Source organism: Microsporum canis, genomic scaffold (assembly GCF_000151145.1).
Source record: "Microsporum canis CBS 113480 supercont1.9 genomic scaffold, whole genome shotgun sequence".
Taxonomy (NCBI): domain Eukaryota; kingdom Fungi; phylum Ascomycota; class Eurotiomycetes; order Onygenales; family Arthrodermataceae; genus Microsporum; species Microsporum canis.
Genome location: NW_003299161.1, coordinates 160,705 through 174,406, shown reverse-complemented (window position 1 = coordinate 174,406; position 13,702 = coordinate 160,705). Strand labels below are relative to the sequence as shown.

Sequence of the window (13,702 nt, the reverse complement as noted above, 5' to 3'; positions counted from 1 at the left end):
GAACGGACGACCAAACTCGACATATACAACACACTTCCCGTCCGACCGCTGCCCGCAAGCTGGCTCATCGCAGCGTACGAGACCTTACGGTTGCACCGTCGCCCCCGTCCGTGGTGCTGCCTAGATATACATGCGCAGAACGACGAACCGCCCCGGTTTGGCTTTTTCCCGTACCTGAAACACGCCTGGTTTCCCGGCCCTTGGAGCGGTTTTCTGGGTTGGAGACGCCGTCCTCGTCCCCGTCCCGCTGAAAGACAGATCGCGCTGTCGAGGGCGCTCGCCGGATACCGTCCAGACGACGGCAGACCCCTTCTCCTCTCAGCCCTGGTGGCCTACGATGGTGGTCGCGGCCGGTCCCCTGTAGAAAATATATATGTCTACTACCTCCGCTCCGAACTGAACTGAATACATACCTCCGCAAAGAATCGCTCTCATATATGGCATGTTCCGTCTGCTGCCCTGGTCTTCCGCTGCTAGGGGTCAACCGGTAACTGCGCAGGAGCGAGCAGTGAAGGGCATGGCTGTGTCGGAGCAGAGCCAGTTTCCCGCGCCGAGTCCCCGTTCACCAACACAGCAGAAGTTGAAGCGAAAAAGGTCCGATTCTGCTGGCTCAGAAGTGACGAGGGAGGATGATAAGCCTGTGTCGCCAGATGCTGCGGTTGTTGGCTTCCAACTAAGCACTCTGCGCGATATTACCGCATCTGAGAGCAATGACATCGACCGTTCAAGAGAGACGCCAGACTCCGGAGTAGTGCCAGACCGACAGCCTTCCGATCCCGACTCTGCGAGCGCCGCCAACAAGCTGGACATACCCAGAATCAGCGATCTCCGGCAACCCATGGCGGCGCGTACCATGGACACCGAAGAGTTGCGCCAGACCCTGGAGTCGCAGCTTAGCCTGGAGGTCCTGCTGAAGCACGATGAGCTACGGATGATAGAACAGGAGATGGCAAAGTGCCAGGTCGCCCTGGAGCAGCTCCGTCGCTGTGGCGAGATTCCGTACCCCGGATCCGGTCTGACGGGGCCCTTGGCCGCTGTCAGCAATGGTACTGGCCCTGCGGTGATGCCACGCAGCAATCCTCGTCCACCAGCTTCTCCCTCGCCTTGGGGTGCAAACAATGGAGCCTATACCCGCCACTATGCCCGGTGGCTTCTCCCAGACCCTCGATTCGACGGGGGCGAGGCTGACATGGTGCCGTCATCTGGCGCCGGCAAGAGCCCGCTAGATGGGCGGACCACCCGTGCCGCATGGGCTGACGCGACCACGGCATCCTCACGCTCCCAGCGCGGTGCTGCTGGGGCTAAACTACAGGCCCTCTCGAGCGGATACCCTCCACCAAAGGACAAAGTCGGCCCGATGATCATAAAACGCAAGTCGGATGGCCAGCTCGTCAAATTGGTGTGCCTTGATTGCAGGCGAGACAACTTCTCCAGCACGCAGGGTTTCATCAATCACTGCCGAATTGCGCATAACCGTAGTTTTGCGAGTCACGATGCGGCAGCTGCCGCCTCGGGTGAGCCCGTCGAGGTTGACGAAGCTGGGACCGTAGTTGGCGGACAGAATGAGGCGCCCGCCGCTGGCCCTGCCGGCTACGTGCATCCCTTGATTCGATCTGCCCTTCAAACCGATCCTGCCAAAGGGGCAAAACAAGGCCCGCAGACAAAGGCCAGCCCTCCCCTGCAGCAGCCCGTTAGTTCTTCTTCTTCTCAGCCGTTACCCAAGTCCCATACGCCCAAACGGAATTTCAAAGGGCCGAATGTCTCTCCAGCTTCTACCTTCAAGGCCTCGCCACAGACGCCTCATTTGTCTTCCTTGATGCTCTGGAAGGGCATTGACATAGACCTATCTCATATCGTGAACGATGCCTTTACAAAGCCAGACATCGACATGCTTCTCTCTGATGACAACTCAGACAGTGAGACAGAGGATACACCCCACACTCAGGCGAATCACGCTTCCTCCCAGCTCAGAATTCGAAATAACCGACTACCCACTCGCACAGTCTATGCCTCCTCACAGCCTCAGAGACCCGGTAGCCGGAAAGGGATGGATAAACGGAGTCTCAACCATCGATCGCCCGCCCGCTTTCAGACATCACCAACACTGCCTTCGTCGTCAGGACGCATCACAGGAGAGAGGCACCTCCAGGCCGGTCGAGACATCGACATGGCCGACTCCAATTCTCCAAACCTCAGTCCTAATACTGTCGAATCTAACCAGGCGCCGAGCCTAGTCAGCGATGATGGCGATTACGAGGCCCCCTCAGAGTCCGAGAGCCCTAGCCCAAGCTCATCCGGGTCAGAGAACGAAGGGAACAAATTCGACGATGTCGAAGTACAAGATGGAGACGATCCCAACGGTGATTCCCATGCGTCGAACTCTACAAGCCATCTCTCTGGCCCTGCCAAACACCACACACAGCCTCCTATACCTACAACCCCAACTCGACACGGCGCCACTAGAAAGGACGACTTGTCAGGATCCAAGAATGTATCTCATATTAACACCAAGCCTATCGCCCCGCCGAGTCGTGATAGCAAGAAACGATATCGATAGCCCTTTTACGCACATACATACATACCACCTCTGCGCGTACTTTTTTTTAGTCCATGAACAAACTTGTTATGCCGCCGTACAGCAAGCAGTTCTATTTCATATCCATTAGAGTGTCAAGCATTGCATGCTTCGTTTTACGACCACCTTTTTATGACTTCCCACAGGTTTCTTTAATCCTTGTTTTCTTTTTTTTCTCCCTTCTATACACCTTATTATTACCGTGTTATTATTTCGAGTATAGCGACCTTCTTGAACTTCTTTTTAATCTGGGTAAGCTTAAGGGGTTGGCTGTTTCTGTCTTGTCCCGTCTTTTTGATACAACCGCTTAATCTACATGGTGGGAAGCCAGCGGCTCTACTCATTTTTTCGTGTGATATACTAAATACAGCTGAAGAGTATACATTTTTCTAGCAATGAACTATTTATTACCGGGAGACTATAACGTTACTCATCAAAAAACGTCCATGAAGGATCCAACCATCTACCATCTACCAATCCGCACCTAATATGTCGATCTCTAAATTCAACGGTAGAGTCCGTGCAATTGCAAGAGAACCCTTATCAAAAAAATGAGATACAAGTCAAATTTTCAAGTTCGTGACCGCTGTGAGAGTCGTTCCCTAACCTGCGAAGCGGCGAAACGGACGGCAGATACGAGAGGGGGTCGCGGGCACCAGAGAAAGTCCCACAGAAGCCAAGCATTGAGAGACGTGGTCTGCGAGCTGTCTACACAACTGTCGCGCCACAGCTCGTATGCAGCCAACATGCCATCTTCCGATGCCTGGAGCCACAGGCCCTTGATGCGTGCGACAGCCGCAGGTGGTGTGGCAGCAACAGGTAAGCCTAGGAAGTTGCTCAAAACAGTATGTGGTTGAGCTTCACAGATGGCGTGCGGACGTGAAACCTCATGCCATGTCCACTAGCACCCTGGCATAGTCGTTGAGACCAATGGCCCACCATACGAGCTCACACTCGAGGGGGTATGAACCCAAGCCGGCACTGGGAGTAAAAGTGGCTGCGTGCGCCTCCACCAGGGTCAGGTACCAAACAGCAACAAAGCTCTCCGCAAGCCGTGAACACTGCCAGTCGGGGTAGCTCGGCCCAGCAGAGCCGAAAATGCAGGGGGCCATGCCAGCAGAATCCCCAGCGCAACATGGGGGAAGGTGACGGCCGCGGACGAAAGACAGGTGCGACGTCAGATAACTCAAACTGGCCGAGGCTGAGGGATGCAAGCACGGCGTTGGTTGTATCGCAGGGTGTCTCATCTTTTTAGGCATCACTTTCCCGTAATGCAACGCCTGAGCCGAGTGCGAGTCGGGTACAATGAAATCGGATGCCTTATCCCCTGGTTTTGGCGTGGTTGTCGGTACCCCCGCAACGGGCCGTACCGCACAGTCACTGTTTGCAAGTATCCTCGCTGCCAGTATACTGCCATTATAATTACTTACCCAAGGCTTTTTAAAAGTGCTCAGATTTGACCCAAGCCCAACCCACCCAAATACCCAAGGCTTTTTAAATAGTACTTACTCATGTCTACATAGTAAGGGCAGCGAGAAATACGGTGCAGTATCCCTCTGATATCGAACGTCATACTATAACTTCGCTCTATAACCCCGCCCCCACGAAAAAGCCCCGGACCACCGCAGAATTCTACGGCCCGCTCAATAAAGATCTGCAGATCTTAGAGTTTCATGCAAGTATGTGTCAAAGCCCGGGCGGGGTAAGACTTGATATATAAATATGCTGAGTAAGTCAGTCCGGATCTCATTCTCCTTCCTATCATAATACCACCGAGGAAGCAAGGCAGCCATGGGTCCTGTTCGGATTGCAGATATACATCGCCCAGAGTCGACCGATGACAAGAGTGGGCCGTCCATCACGAATGTGGAGCATTTGGCTTCGTATAACTGGATAGAATCGTCTGGCCCCATTATTGCCGTCCCCGGCTGCCCGCCGCGTTGGTCTCCACCCAGAACGCCCAAGAAAGTGCCCAAGGACGCTGGGCTCATCTACATTGCTCAAAACGCGTGTCGCCATCCTGAAAGTCCGCTTGAGCCACTTTTTCGCTCGTTGTACGTTGAACATCCTTCGTACAACATACGCGAAGTTGACTTGATAACCGATCGAAATAACGTCCGCAAACTTCTGTCGTTCATCAATCCACATCTCTCCAAAGATGGACTGGAGCCTTTTACCATCGACGTTGAGATCACAGGCAACACAGCAATCTTTTGTCGGGCAGAAACGGAAACACACACATTCATTGGGCCACACGATTTCAGAGGTTACGGCCACGAGTTCGAGAAAGCTTTCACCACAACCGAAGTATCCGGTAGCACTGGACATCATCGGATCATCTCGTACAACTTCGGTGGTTTGAAATTCATAGTACGCTACGAAACCGACGCCTATGTTGATGACGTTTCAAAACCTCAAAGTGTGGATGAGAATGTCCTGAACATGATGGAAAACCTGTCTCTTTCGCGACCCAACAATCACTCTCGTCTTCCCACCGAATCCGGACTAATAGTTCAGGAAGACGGAAAACGGGTGCCAATCAAATCAACTCTTGAGATCAAGACGCGTGTGTCTCATAAGCCTATCGACATCCAAGAAGTTCTTCCCCAGCTATGGGTATCGCAAACACCGAATCTTGTCCGTGCCTACCACAGCGGGGGCATATTTGGACCGCCGGAAGTCAAAGACGTCACCCGTGAGATTGCTGAATGGGAAGAATGCCATGCTGACGACCTTTGGAGATTGGTTGTATTGGTCAAGGAAATCATCAGAGTGGTGAGAGAGAATGAGGGGAATGCTGTCCTTAAATATGACGGTCGAAGCGGTAGCCTTGCGGTTTGGGCGAGAGAAGGGAGGAGGATGTTACCGGATGATCTTTATCTGAAACTCGGTGGTGAAGCTGGACCGATTCAGGCGATTGAATCAAATTCCCGGAAAACAACACTCAAAATTGGGGATACTTTCTACGATGTTGACATTTCGGCGATACCATACTTATCATCCTTTGTCAGGTCTCAACGCCTTGCCCAGCCGCAAAATACGACACTCGTCCATGGCAATATTGCTTTGTTTGATATTGCTCTCAAGGGCCTGGAATCAGGCTATCGACAATGTTTCCGCTCTTTGCGAGGTGATATTCCTCAGTATCACACTCTCTGTGAAACATATGACTTTCTCGGGGTCGACGTGCTTGCCGGGCAGTCCATTGATGGTATTTTTGCCGATCTGAGGGCTTGCAAACCCGATTACGATTTCGAATATGAGCGTTATCGAGCTGTAAGGGGCGATAAATCTCGAGCACGAGACGCCGCATTTCGACTTTTATTCCTGATAATATGCAGCGAATTCCGCGATGAAAAGAAAGATGCTGCCAAGGTTTACAACGCTGTGCTATTCGTTGTTTCACATCCAGGAACCTTCAAACAGGCCACGAGAACTGCGGTGCGGTCGGTCTTTGATGAGCGTTTTGTCGTGTCCACGAAGCAGCGAAGCCAATTGGATCGTTGGAAAAAGGAGGATGCTATCAACTCAGGCGACGAGAACACAACCGAGGATGAATATTCTGAGCCATATCTTTCTGATGAGTCCTAAACCAGGACAATTTGGGCGAATGGTTTCTTTTGACTAGGGTTCTAGGTATCTGTTTGTGTACGTCTACTACCCACTAATCATACTCCATCTACTACCCCTTTTGCCGCATGATCTAATATTCCCACGGGTGAAGCACAAATTGTATTTTAGTCATTTTGCTTATAGCTGATTGACCCTAAATTTATCATCAGGATATATTGCTATCTTGCTATCTCTACTTACTCCATTCGATAGATTATAGCGTTCAAGCTCCAAACACACGACGTTCAGCCATCTCCTTGGAACCCAATCATGACCCGATCGATGTAGAGAGCCTCACATGTAAAACTCCCTACCCTCCAGGAAGGCACCGTACAGCGTACTAACGTAGACGAGCTATGCGTTTCTCTGTCAACAGCTTTGTGTACTATAGCCATATTCTCCGTCAAGTTCAGTGAGGCCTGTGCCGTTGATAAAGGTGTGGAAAGGGCTTTTGGGCATTCTTCACAGTGCCGGCCAGAGATCGCATCTCTGCCATAAGCTCTCTCTTCTCTCGTTTCAACTCCAGCATTTCCGGATGTCGGCAAACAGCACGTTTATGTGTATCAGTATCGAGTGTCGAGGTTGATCGAGGTTGTTGAAAGACCCCTGGGAGAGGGCAGACAAAGCATCTTATAGCCGCTCGACCAGGCTGGGCAAAACGGAGGGGGCCTGGGTTTGGATGCAGAGGCTGTCATTTTCGGCGTCGTTTTCACAGGTCCCTATATTCTGTAAATTTATATATATGCGGATGGCTTCCTCACGTGATAGATAGCTCGCGGTGACGTTTTTATGATTCTGAGATAGCGAAGAAGAGACAAAACGCAGACACTGACATTTTGGACCTCGAAGATATTTGGGAATGGGTTATTGACGCCGCACTCGTTGATCAACGATGACATCCCGCCTTGTCTTGGTCATTGGCGACCTCTTCATTCCCGACAGGGCGCCAGTAAGCCACTATCCATATGAACACCCCCTCGCGGAGGCCTGATCTATAGACGTGATGCTGATAATAAGGGCTTTATTTCAACGATTAAAATAGGATATCCCCGCAAAGGTACGAAGCCTACAAGTGCACATCTAGCGCTGCTCCATTTCCCTACCACCACGGCCAGCTAACGCATGAGCCTATACAGTTCAAGAAGCTCCTCACACCCGGGAAAATAGGCCAGATACTATGTCTCGGCAATCTCACGGATCGAGATACATATGAATTCCTCCGCCAGATAGCGCCAGACCTGCAGGTCGTGAAGGGCGATTTCGACGTGGATGCTCCCAATCTCCCGCTCTCCAAGGTTGTCACGCATGGGAGCTTGCGTATCGGGTTTACTCACGGCCACACCATTATTCCACAGGGAGATTCGGAAGCGCTGCTGATTGCGGCCCGGCAGATGGATGTTGATATCCTATTATGGGGCGGGACCCATAAGTTCGAAGCATACGAGATGGAAGGCAGATATTTTGTCAATCCTGGCAGTGCGACTGGCGCTTTTACCACGTCAGGCGTATCTAAGGGAGAGGGGCCGACTCCGAGCTTCTGCTTGATGGATGTAAGACATTCTCTATCTCTTATTTTAGTACTTAGTTATTTGCTCACGCTTCACGTTATAGGTGCAAGGAGATGTTCTCGTGCTATATGTCTACCAGATACGGGTAGACGAGCAGGGTGCTGAGAATGTGGTTGTCGAGAAGGTGTCTTTCCGGAAACAAATATCCCAGCCAGCTTAATGATGAGTAAATACCCAATCACCCTTGCAGTTAGTCCGCATGGAGCATCAAGAGCCTGCCTATGGATGATACGATACCACAACCGGGCCTTTGAACCATAGATACTTGACAAACAAATCATAATATACAATATATATAAAGTAACAAGCATGGCATACAGGCCGCTCAGTGCCAGTGGGCTCCAATCAGTGGCATATCCCCTCCGAGAGAAGAAGATCAAAAGTAGGGACCCGAGCATGCACCTCTAGAGTTGATCAACATAAAATTATAAGTCCAACACGCCATACCAAGCAAAACCAGACGAGAGCAGAGGCAAAGAAAGGGTTACTATTTGCTCTCTGTTTTCCTCTCCTCTGCTTCTATCCTTTGTACCTCCTTTTCCAACGCAGCCTCGCCATCTGGTCGATATCTGGTCACTTTCATGACATTTTTAGCCGTGATTTCGTTCATCCCCTCTTCACCGGCTGCTCGTTGATGAGCAAGAGTCCTGGCCGTCATTGCAAACCGCATATCTCGTTTCCCGTCCACTAACTCGAGGATGGCAGAGGGGGCCTGGTCAGGCTTTGTAGGTTCAATTCTGAGGACTCGAGTGTAGCCACCTGGTCGGTCCTGGTATCGTTCACGGAGAGGTCCAAAGAGCTTTGGAAGGAGCTTGTGAGGTGTCTGGTCAAGTTCAAGTGTCAGTTACATTGCGTTTTATAGGAATTAAATTCTCTTCCAAGGTAAAATCTTCGCGCATATCTGGGGGAACGTACAAAAAAAACCGTTAGAGCCCTGTTCCGGCTGGCCTCTGTGTTCTTCTTCCCTAGCGTAATCAGCTTCTCCGCCAACCGCTGAGCTTCCTTTGCCTTAGGCCATGTCGTCGTTATAGATTCATGTGTGAAGAGAGAGGTTACTAAATTTCGTAGCAGGGCTTGTCGATGCGAGGATTTGCGACCGAGATGTCGATATTTCATGGCACCGCCAGCCATTGTGAAGGATATAAGTAGAAAAGAACCGGTTCAACGGGAGCAGTGGTCCGGTTAATCGCGATAATAAGAGATGTTGTGGTATTAATTGACCTTTGGAAGTTTTGGAATTTTGAAGACGCAAAAAGGTTTCCCGAAAAGGAAAAAAGCTTGGCGGAGTTTTTGTTCAAGACAAAAAAGCAGCAAAACTACGAAAACTCACCAACATATCAATTCGAGGACGACGATGGTCTGAAAAAAGAATCTACTGGCGATACTGCCACTTATTGCTGGTATCAAGATGGGTTTCATCGCTGGATTTGTATGCTCTGACTGCCATTCGATAACAGACAGCTTGCTAACAATAGACGCGCCAAAGGCTGGAGGACTTGCTCTGAGCTATGCTGTTATCCAGCTTACTGTGCTCAAGAGCCTCTCGGAAAGACAGCAGCAGCAAGCTCTTCTTCGGGAACAAATCGATGCTCTTAATAACATGTCTATGCCTGCGGCCATAAATTACAGCGTGAGAGACGAAGTCGACTATGCTGCAGCACTAGCAAGACGAGGTTACGCCCCACGCGGAGGGCCAACTACGGTTGATGTATGGAAGATGAGATGGAATCAAGAGGTTATGTCGTTAGCTCGGAGTATACATGAATTCAGTTGGGAGGATTTAAGGGAGAGGTTTAGAAAGGCCCGTGGAGGATAGACGTGCCGACTGCCAATTGTTATAATGTATATTACTCATACTAGAGTTGGGTGTCTTCCGTCGTTTGTTCATTTGCTAGAAAAGGACTCTACAGGTGTTCGGGTTTTACCAGATTACACCTTGGATCCCTCATGTGTGCTCAGTCCAGGTAGTATCTGCCACTGATGAGGATGGGACACTCCTACCGCTGCTACCGGGTGCAACCGCTAGGATATAACTTAGAATGTGGTATATCTCTGTATAATAGAGTCTGGACAGTATCGTGGTGTTTCTGCTGCGAAGACCGTCAACCGTCAGAACCAATAGGCGACTGCATACTTCCACTCTCAGCCCAGACTTCCTTGCTCTTGCTAGCAACCTCTCGCATCGTCTCTGCCACATCTTCCAACTTCGCAACAACATCAATGACACCGTTATTAACACGTTCAAAGTACCTATCGTTCGCTTCCCTTCTTTTCCGGGCATGGGTGATATCTCTCTCCGTCTTCTCATCCAGCACCTCTCGGGGATTATTCTCCTCTGCCTCCAAAAAGGCCGCATTTCCGACAGAGGAGACACTGTTCGGCACCTCCTCTGCCTCAGTCCTCGCCCAGGCCTGCGCGAGAGAAAGCTGCTTGGCTCGCAGGGTTTCCACAACTTCAGGATGGTAAGACCCAAACATACGACCACCACCAGTAGCTGCCAGCTCTACCTCGGCGAGCGCACTCTGCATCTGGTCCCAGAGGGCGTCTGCTCCCTCCGCCGGGCGTTGGGGCAGTGCCTGGTCGGGGCGTGGACGGCCTTGAATGTCCCGGATATCATGGATATCATGAATGTCGTGGATGTCTTGAATGTCTTTCAGCATTGAGACATGAGATGAAGACGCCTGAGGGAGTGAAGGCCGAGCTGGTGCCGGTGCTTGTGCTGTAGTGTTGCTGTTGTTCCCATTCGCCAAAGACGCGCTGGACGCATTCTGAGACGGGCCCTGGAAGAGAAACGGTGGTGGCAACCGCTTCTCCTGCTTATTAGAAGAGTCACCTTTCGACATCTTCCCGTCTATCATCATCCATCATCCATCATCCTCTATCCTATAAATCTCATGTTAAAACCCTTGTTGTCATCAAGATGAGGTAAGAACTTACTAAGCCGGAATAATTATCCTCCACTTCGCTTACCAAACGCACTTTTAGCAAAAAAACACCAAAAAAAACTTCTTTGGCGACTTCGACACCAACGACGAGATCAAACGAAGAAAAACCGACAACAGCTCGTTGGCCTTTTTTTCTCCCTCAACACATCTTCCCTATCCGTATGTGAGAGCCCTTACACCCTGGCGGAGAACGAACGAAACGGCTTACACCTTCAAAACAGCGAGACAAATTAATTCATAGATAATTTATCGAGATGGGAAAAGGCAAGCCGCGTGGTCTTAACGCCGCCCGCAAGCTGCGAAACCATCGCCGCGAGGGTCGCTGGGCGGATCTCTCATACAAGAAGCGCCTTCTCGGAACCGCCTTCAAGTCCTCTCCGTTCGGTGGATCGTCACACGCCAAAGGAATCGTTATAGAAAAAGTTGGTGTCGAGGCCAAACAGCCCAACTCTGCCATTCGAAAGTGTGTCAAGGTCCAGCTGGTCAAGAACGGAAAGAAAGTCACTGCTTTCGGTATGTTGGGTGTCTCGCGTCTACAAATTGAAGATCTATCTAGCTTTGGGGGGATGGTGGAGGGGCAAACGGCTATACTGGTGAAGGGACACGGGCTAATATATAACTTTTGAATTATAGTTCCCAATGACGGTTGTTTGAACTTCGTTGATGAGAACGACGAGGTTCTACTTGCTGGTTTCGGTCGTAAGGGCAAAGCTAAGGGTGATATTCCCGGTGTTCGATTCAAGGTTGTCAAGGTCTCTGGTGTCGGTCTGTCGGCTCTGTGGAAGGAGAAGAAGGAGAAGCCACGATCTTAAAGGAATGCGGCGGCGCGATGTGTGTGGTTTTACGCGAGAATTAAATGCCTATTTGGCGCTATGGCTATGGCACAGTACAGAAGCTAATTGCTACGAATTCTATGGTTAATATGTGAAGGATGATCCTGCTGGGCAAAACAAAAACCATTGCTTTAGACAGAGACCGAGATTCTTGATCACGGTAAATGTGGAATCCTTGTGCATTCGCTCGATTTCAATCAGTAGCTCAGAGGTGCAAGTCAACAAAAATTCCATTTCTTTTCTCCATTTGTGCTGCTTTGCCATAAGTCTTGCGTGATCTTTTGTTTTGCCTCTTAACGGATACCAACCGGATCTCTTAAAAGGTGATATCTTCAGTACGATAGTGGTCTGACACGATACGGTACAGATATGAAGGAGCATGGGCACCACTGATCTCAAATTAGTGGTTGGTCAGAGAGCAAAGGAAGAAAGAAAACGAAGGGGTGGTACTCACACGTTAGTGATGTAAAGGTCAACCAGCTCAGGCGGCACATAGTCGTAGAGTGGGTTCATCACGTCGACTTTTTCAACGACATCGCTATGCATGTAGTCTGCGACGGCACTGGCATCTCCATATTCTATCAGGGCCTCGTAGTCAAAGGGATAGACAGGACTTAATTTGTATATGCCGCTAACCACCACCACGGGAGTTTTATGAACCTTGGCAGCACTGGCAACAACGCGGGATCCGGCTGCGGCGACAAGACCACCGTTAGCAAGGACAGAATGAGTGCCCAGAATGACCTTGTTCACTCGTGACATCAGGGCAAACACAGCAGAGTCGGGGATCAAGATAACTGTGATTCCTAGGGCGATAAGGGGCTTCTGGAAAGAGTCTGTCGCCAGGCCCTCTTCATCCCCCGTTAGGGTTCCCGTTACTGCAGCGTGGCTATCCTTGTGGCTGTTGGGATACGATTCAACGTGGATGACAGTGAACTTGCGCCGTGCAGCAGCTTTAAGAAGGAATTTCTGGACCGTGACGGAGGAAGTGTAGGTAAGGATTATCTCATTTGAGTGGATATGTTCAAGCGCATAGGCCGCTATTTGGTCATCCACCTGATTTAACTCGTCCACAATCTCAGTTATACCGTCGATAACTTCGGCCTTAAAGTCCTTTGGGCTGTTACCTGTCGGTTCATCAGATGATGGCGAGGCTGTTGGCGCGACTGGTGATACAGGCCCGGGAGACTCCGGCTCGGGCTCAGAAAGCAGATTGAACATGGATATCACTGAAGTACTCATCACTCCGGAGAAGGACGGGTGCGTCATCAATGGCGGCCGAGACGAATGTCGTCCATAGGTTTCAAAGGGGGATAGTCCTTTTAATTCGTGATGAGGCCCACCTCGCCTCCGAGAGTGTGATGCATGATACGAGGGTATATCTAGACGTGTAGACATCGGTTGATTGCTGGCTGTATTTTGTGGCGTATGTGGTCGAGTACTTTCTGCTGACACAGAATCGGTTGGCTGCTGTTGTTGTTGTTGCTGCTGCTGCTGCTGTCGTCGTCGTGAACTCAGCCCTCGAAACCGTTCATTCTCTGCCTCGTCTCTGATAAGACCTAGTACACGACGGACAATATTCCCAACCACCATCTCTCGCGGCTGTGCAGCTACAATCAGCCTGCCAACTTGCTGCACTCTCTCTATGAGTTTGTCCGGCTCGCATATGCGAAACGTCGAAACGACTCGCATGAGCAGATATGCTGTTGCGACCGCACATGAGTGCGACTGGCGTATCTGTCGCCGTTTAAGGAGCCTACATGTTGTTAGTATCGCAGTTCATCTGAAGGAGGTAAGATAGGTACGAACGATATCAGCGTTTCGATTGACGACTCAATTGAGGTGACCTTTAGATTCCTGAGAAAGGTGGTAAGGCCTGGAGACAGGGCCACGGTAGTGGACGACATCGTATCGCAGTTAATCCCAGCCGGCTATGAAGGAAATAGCGCTTTTTCTATAGAATAAAACCGAGTGGTCGTTTCAATGGTTAAGCCGGGCGCTGGACTAGAAATGAGTCAGACACGATTCTCCCTGAGCTCGAGTCAGTTCTGTATAGTCAAGCGCGGAACTCACCTTATCAGACACCGTCTAGGCTGCTTCAGCTATTCTATATGTCGACAGGAAATAATCTTGCGACAAGTCGCAGCTTTTTGGCTTTGCCCGCAGTTT

The 13,702-nt window shown here is 50.5% G+C and overlaps 9 protein-coding genes across 9 annotated transcripts; 5 read left to right on the top strand and 4 right to left on the bottom strand.

The window, feature by feature from the left end:
• Positions 1-442: 442 nt before the first annotated feature.
• On the top strand, positions 443-2,557 carry MCYG_08526 (conserved hypothetical protein; the record flags this gene model as incomplete). The annotated part of the gene is made up of 1 exon (XM_002842649.1): positions 443-2,557. One exon carries the CDS (start codon positions 443-445, stop codon positions 2,555-2,557), a length of 2,115 nt encoding a protein of 704 aa, XP_002842695.1.
• A 589-nt stretch (positions 2,558-3,146) lies between these two features.
• MCYG_08525 (uncharacterized protein) lies at positions 3,147-3,687 on the bottom strand (the record flags this gene model as incomplete). Its single annotated transcript, XM_002842648.1, has 2 exons — positions 3,147-3,476; positions 3,520-3,687. The coding sequence occupies 2 exons, from the start codon at positions 3,685-3,687 to the stop codon at positions 3,147-3,149; spliced, it is 498 nt and encodes a 165-aa protein (XP_002842694.1).
• Positions 3,688-4,366: 679 nt separating this feature from the next.
• On the top strand, positions 4,367-6,166 carry MCYG_08524 (conserved hypothetical protein; the record flags this gene model as incomplete). The annotated part of the gene is made up of 1 exon (XM_002842647.1): positions 4,367-6,166. The coding sequence occupies one exon, from the start codon at positions 4,367-4,369 to the stop codon at positions 6,164-6,166; it is 1,800 nt and encodes a 599-aa protein (XP_002842693.1).
• Positions 6,167-7,079: 913 nt separating this feature from the next.
• MCYG_08523 (vacuolar protein sorting-associated protein 29) lies at positions 7,080-7,915 on the top strand (the record flags this gene model as incomplete). Its single annotated transcript, XM_002842646.1, has 3 exons — positions 7,080-7,136; positions 7,324-7,737; positions 7,799-7,915. The coding sequence occupies 3 exons, from the start codon at positions 7,080-7,082 to the stop codon at positions 7,913-7,915; spliced, it is 588 nt and encodes a 195-aa protein (XP_002842692.1).
• A 327-nt stretch (positions 7,916-8,242) lies between these two features.
• On the bottom strand, positions 8,243-8,886 carry MCYG_08522 (mitochondrial 54S ribosomal protein YmL8; the record flags this gene model as incomplete). Its single annotated transcript, XM_002842645.1, has 2 exons — positions 8,243-8,578; positions 8,671-8,886. The coding sequence occupies 2 exons, from the start codon at positions 8,884-8,886 to the stop codon at positions 8,243-8,245; spliced, it is 552 nt and encodes a 183-aa protein (XP_002842691.1).
• A 277-nt stretch (positions 8,887-9,163) lies between these two features.
• On the top strand, positions 9,164-9,571 carry MCYG_08521 (uncharacterized protein; the record flags this gene model as incomplete). The annotated part of the gene is made up of 2 exons (XM_002842644.1): positions 9,164-9,184; positions 9,242-9,571. The coding sequence occupies 2 exons, from the start codon at positions 9,164-9,166 to the stop codon at positions 9,569-9,571; spliced, it is 351 nt and encodes a 116-aa protein (XP_002842690.1).
• A 129-nt stretch (positions 9,572-9,700) lies between these two features.
• MCYG_08520 (conserved hypothetical protein) lies at positions 9,701-10,598 on the bottom strand (the record flags this gene model as incomplete). The annotated part of the gene is made up of 2 exons (XM_002842643.1): positions 9,701-9,777; positions 9,890-10,598. 2 exons carry the CDS (start codon positions 10,596-10,598, stop codon positions 9,701-9,703), a joined length of 786 nt encoding a protein of 261 aa, XP_002842689.1.
• Positions 10,599-10,954: 356 nt separating this feature from the next.
• Positions 10,955-11,512, top strand: MCYG_08519 (40S ribosomal protein S23; the record flags this gene model as incomplete). Its single annotated transcript, XM_002842642.1, has 2 exons — positions 10,955-11,213; positions 11,334-11,512. The coding sequence occupies 2 exons, from the start codon at positions 10,955-10,957 to the stop codon at positions 11,510-11,512; spliced, it is 438 nt and encodes a 145-aa protein (XP_002842688.1).
• Positions 11,513-11,983: 471 nt separating this feature from the next.
• On the bottom strand, positions 11,984-13,440 carry MCYG_08518 (translation regulator GCD7; the record flags this gene model as incomplete). The annotated part of the gene is made up of 2 exons (XM_002842641.1): positions 11,984-13,289; positions 13,343-13,440. The coding sequence occupies 2 exons, from the start codon at positions 13,438-13,440 to the stop codon at positions 11,984-11,986; spliced, it is 1,404 nt and encodes a 467-aa protein (XP_002842687.1).
• Between the last annotated feature and the right edge of the window lie 262 nt (positions 13,441-13,702).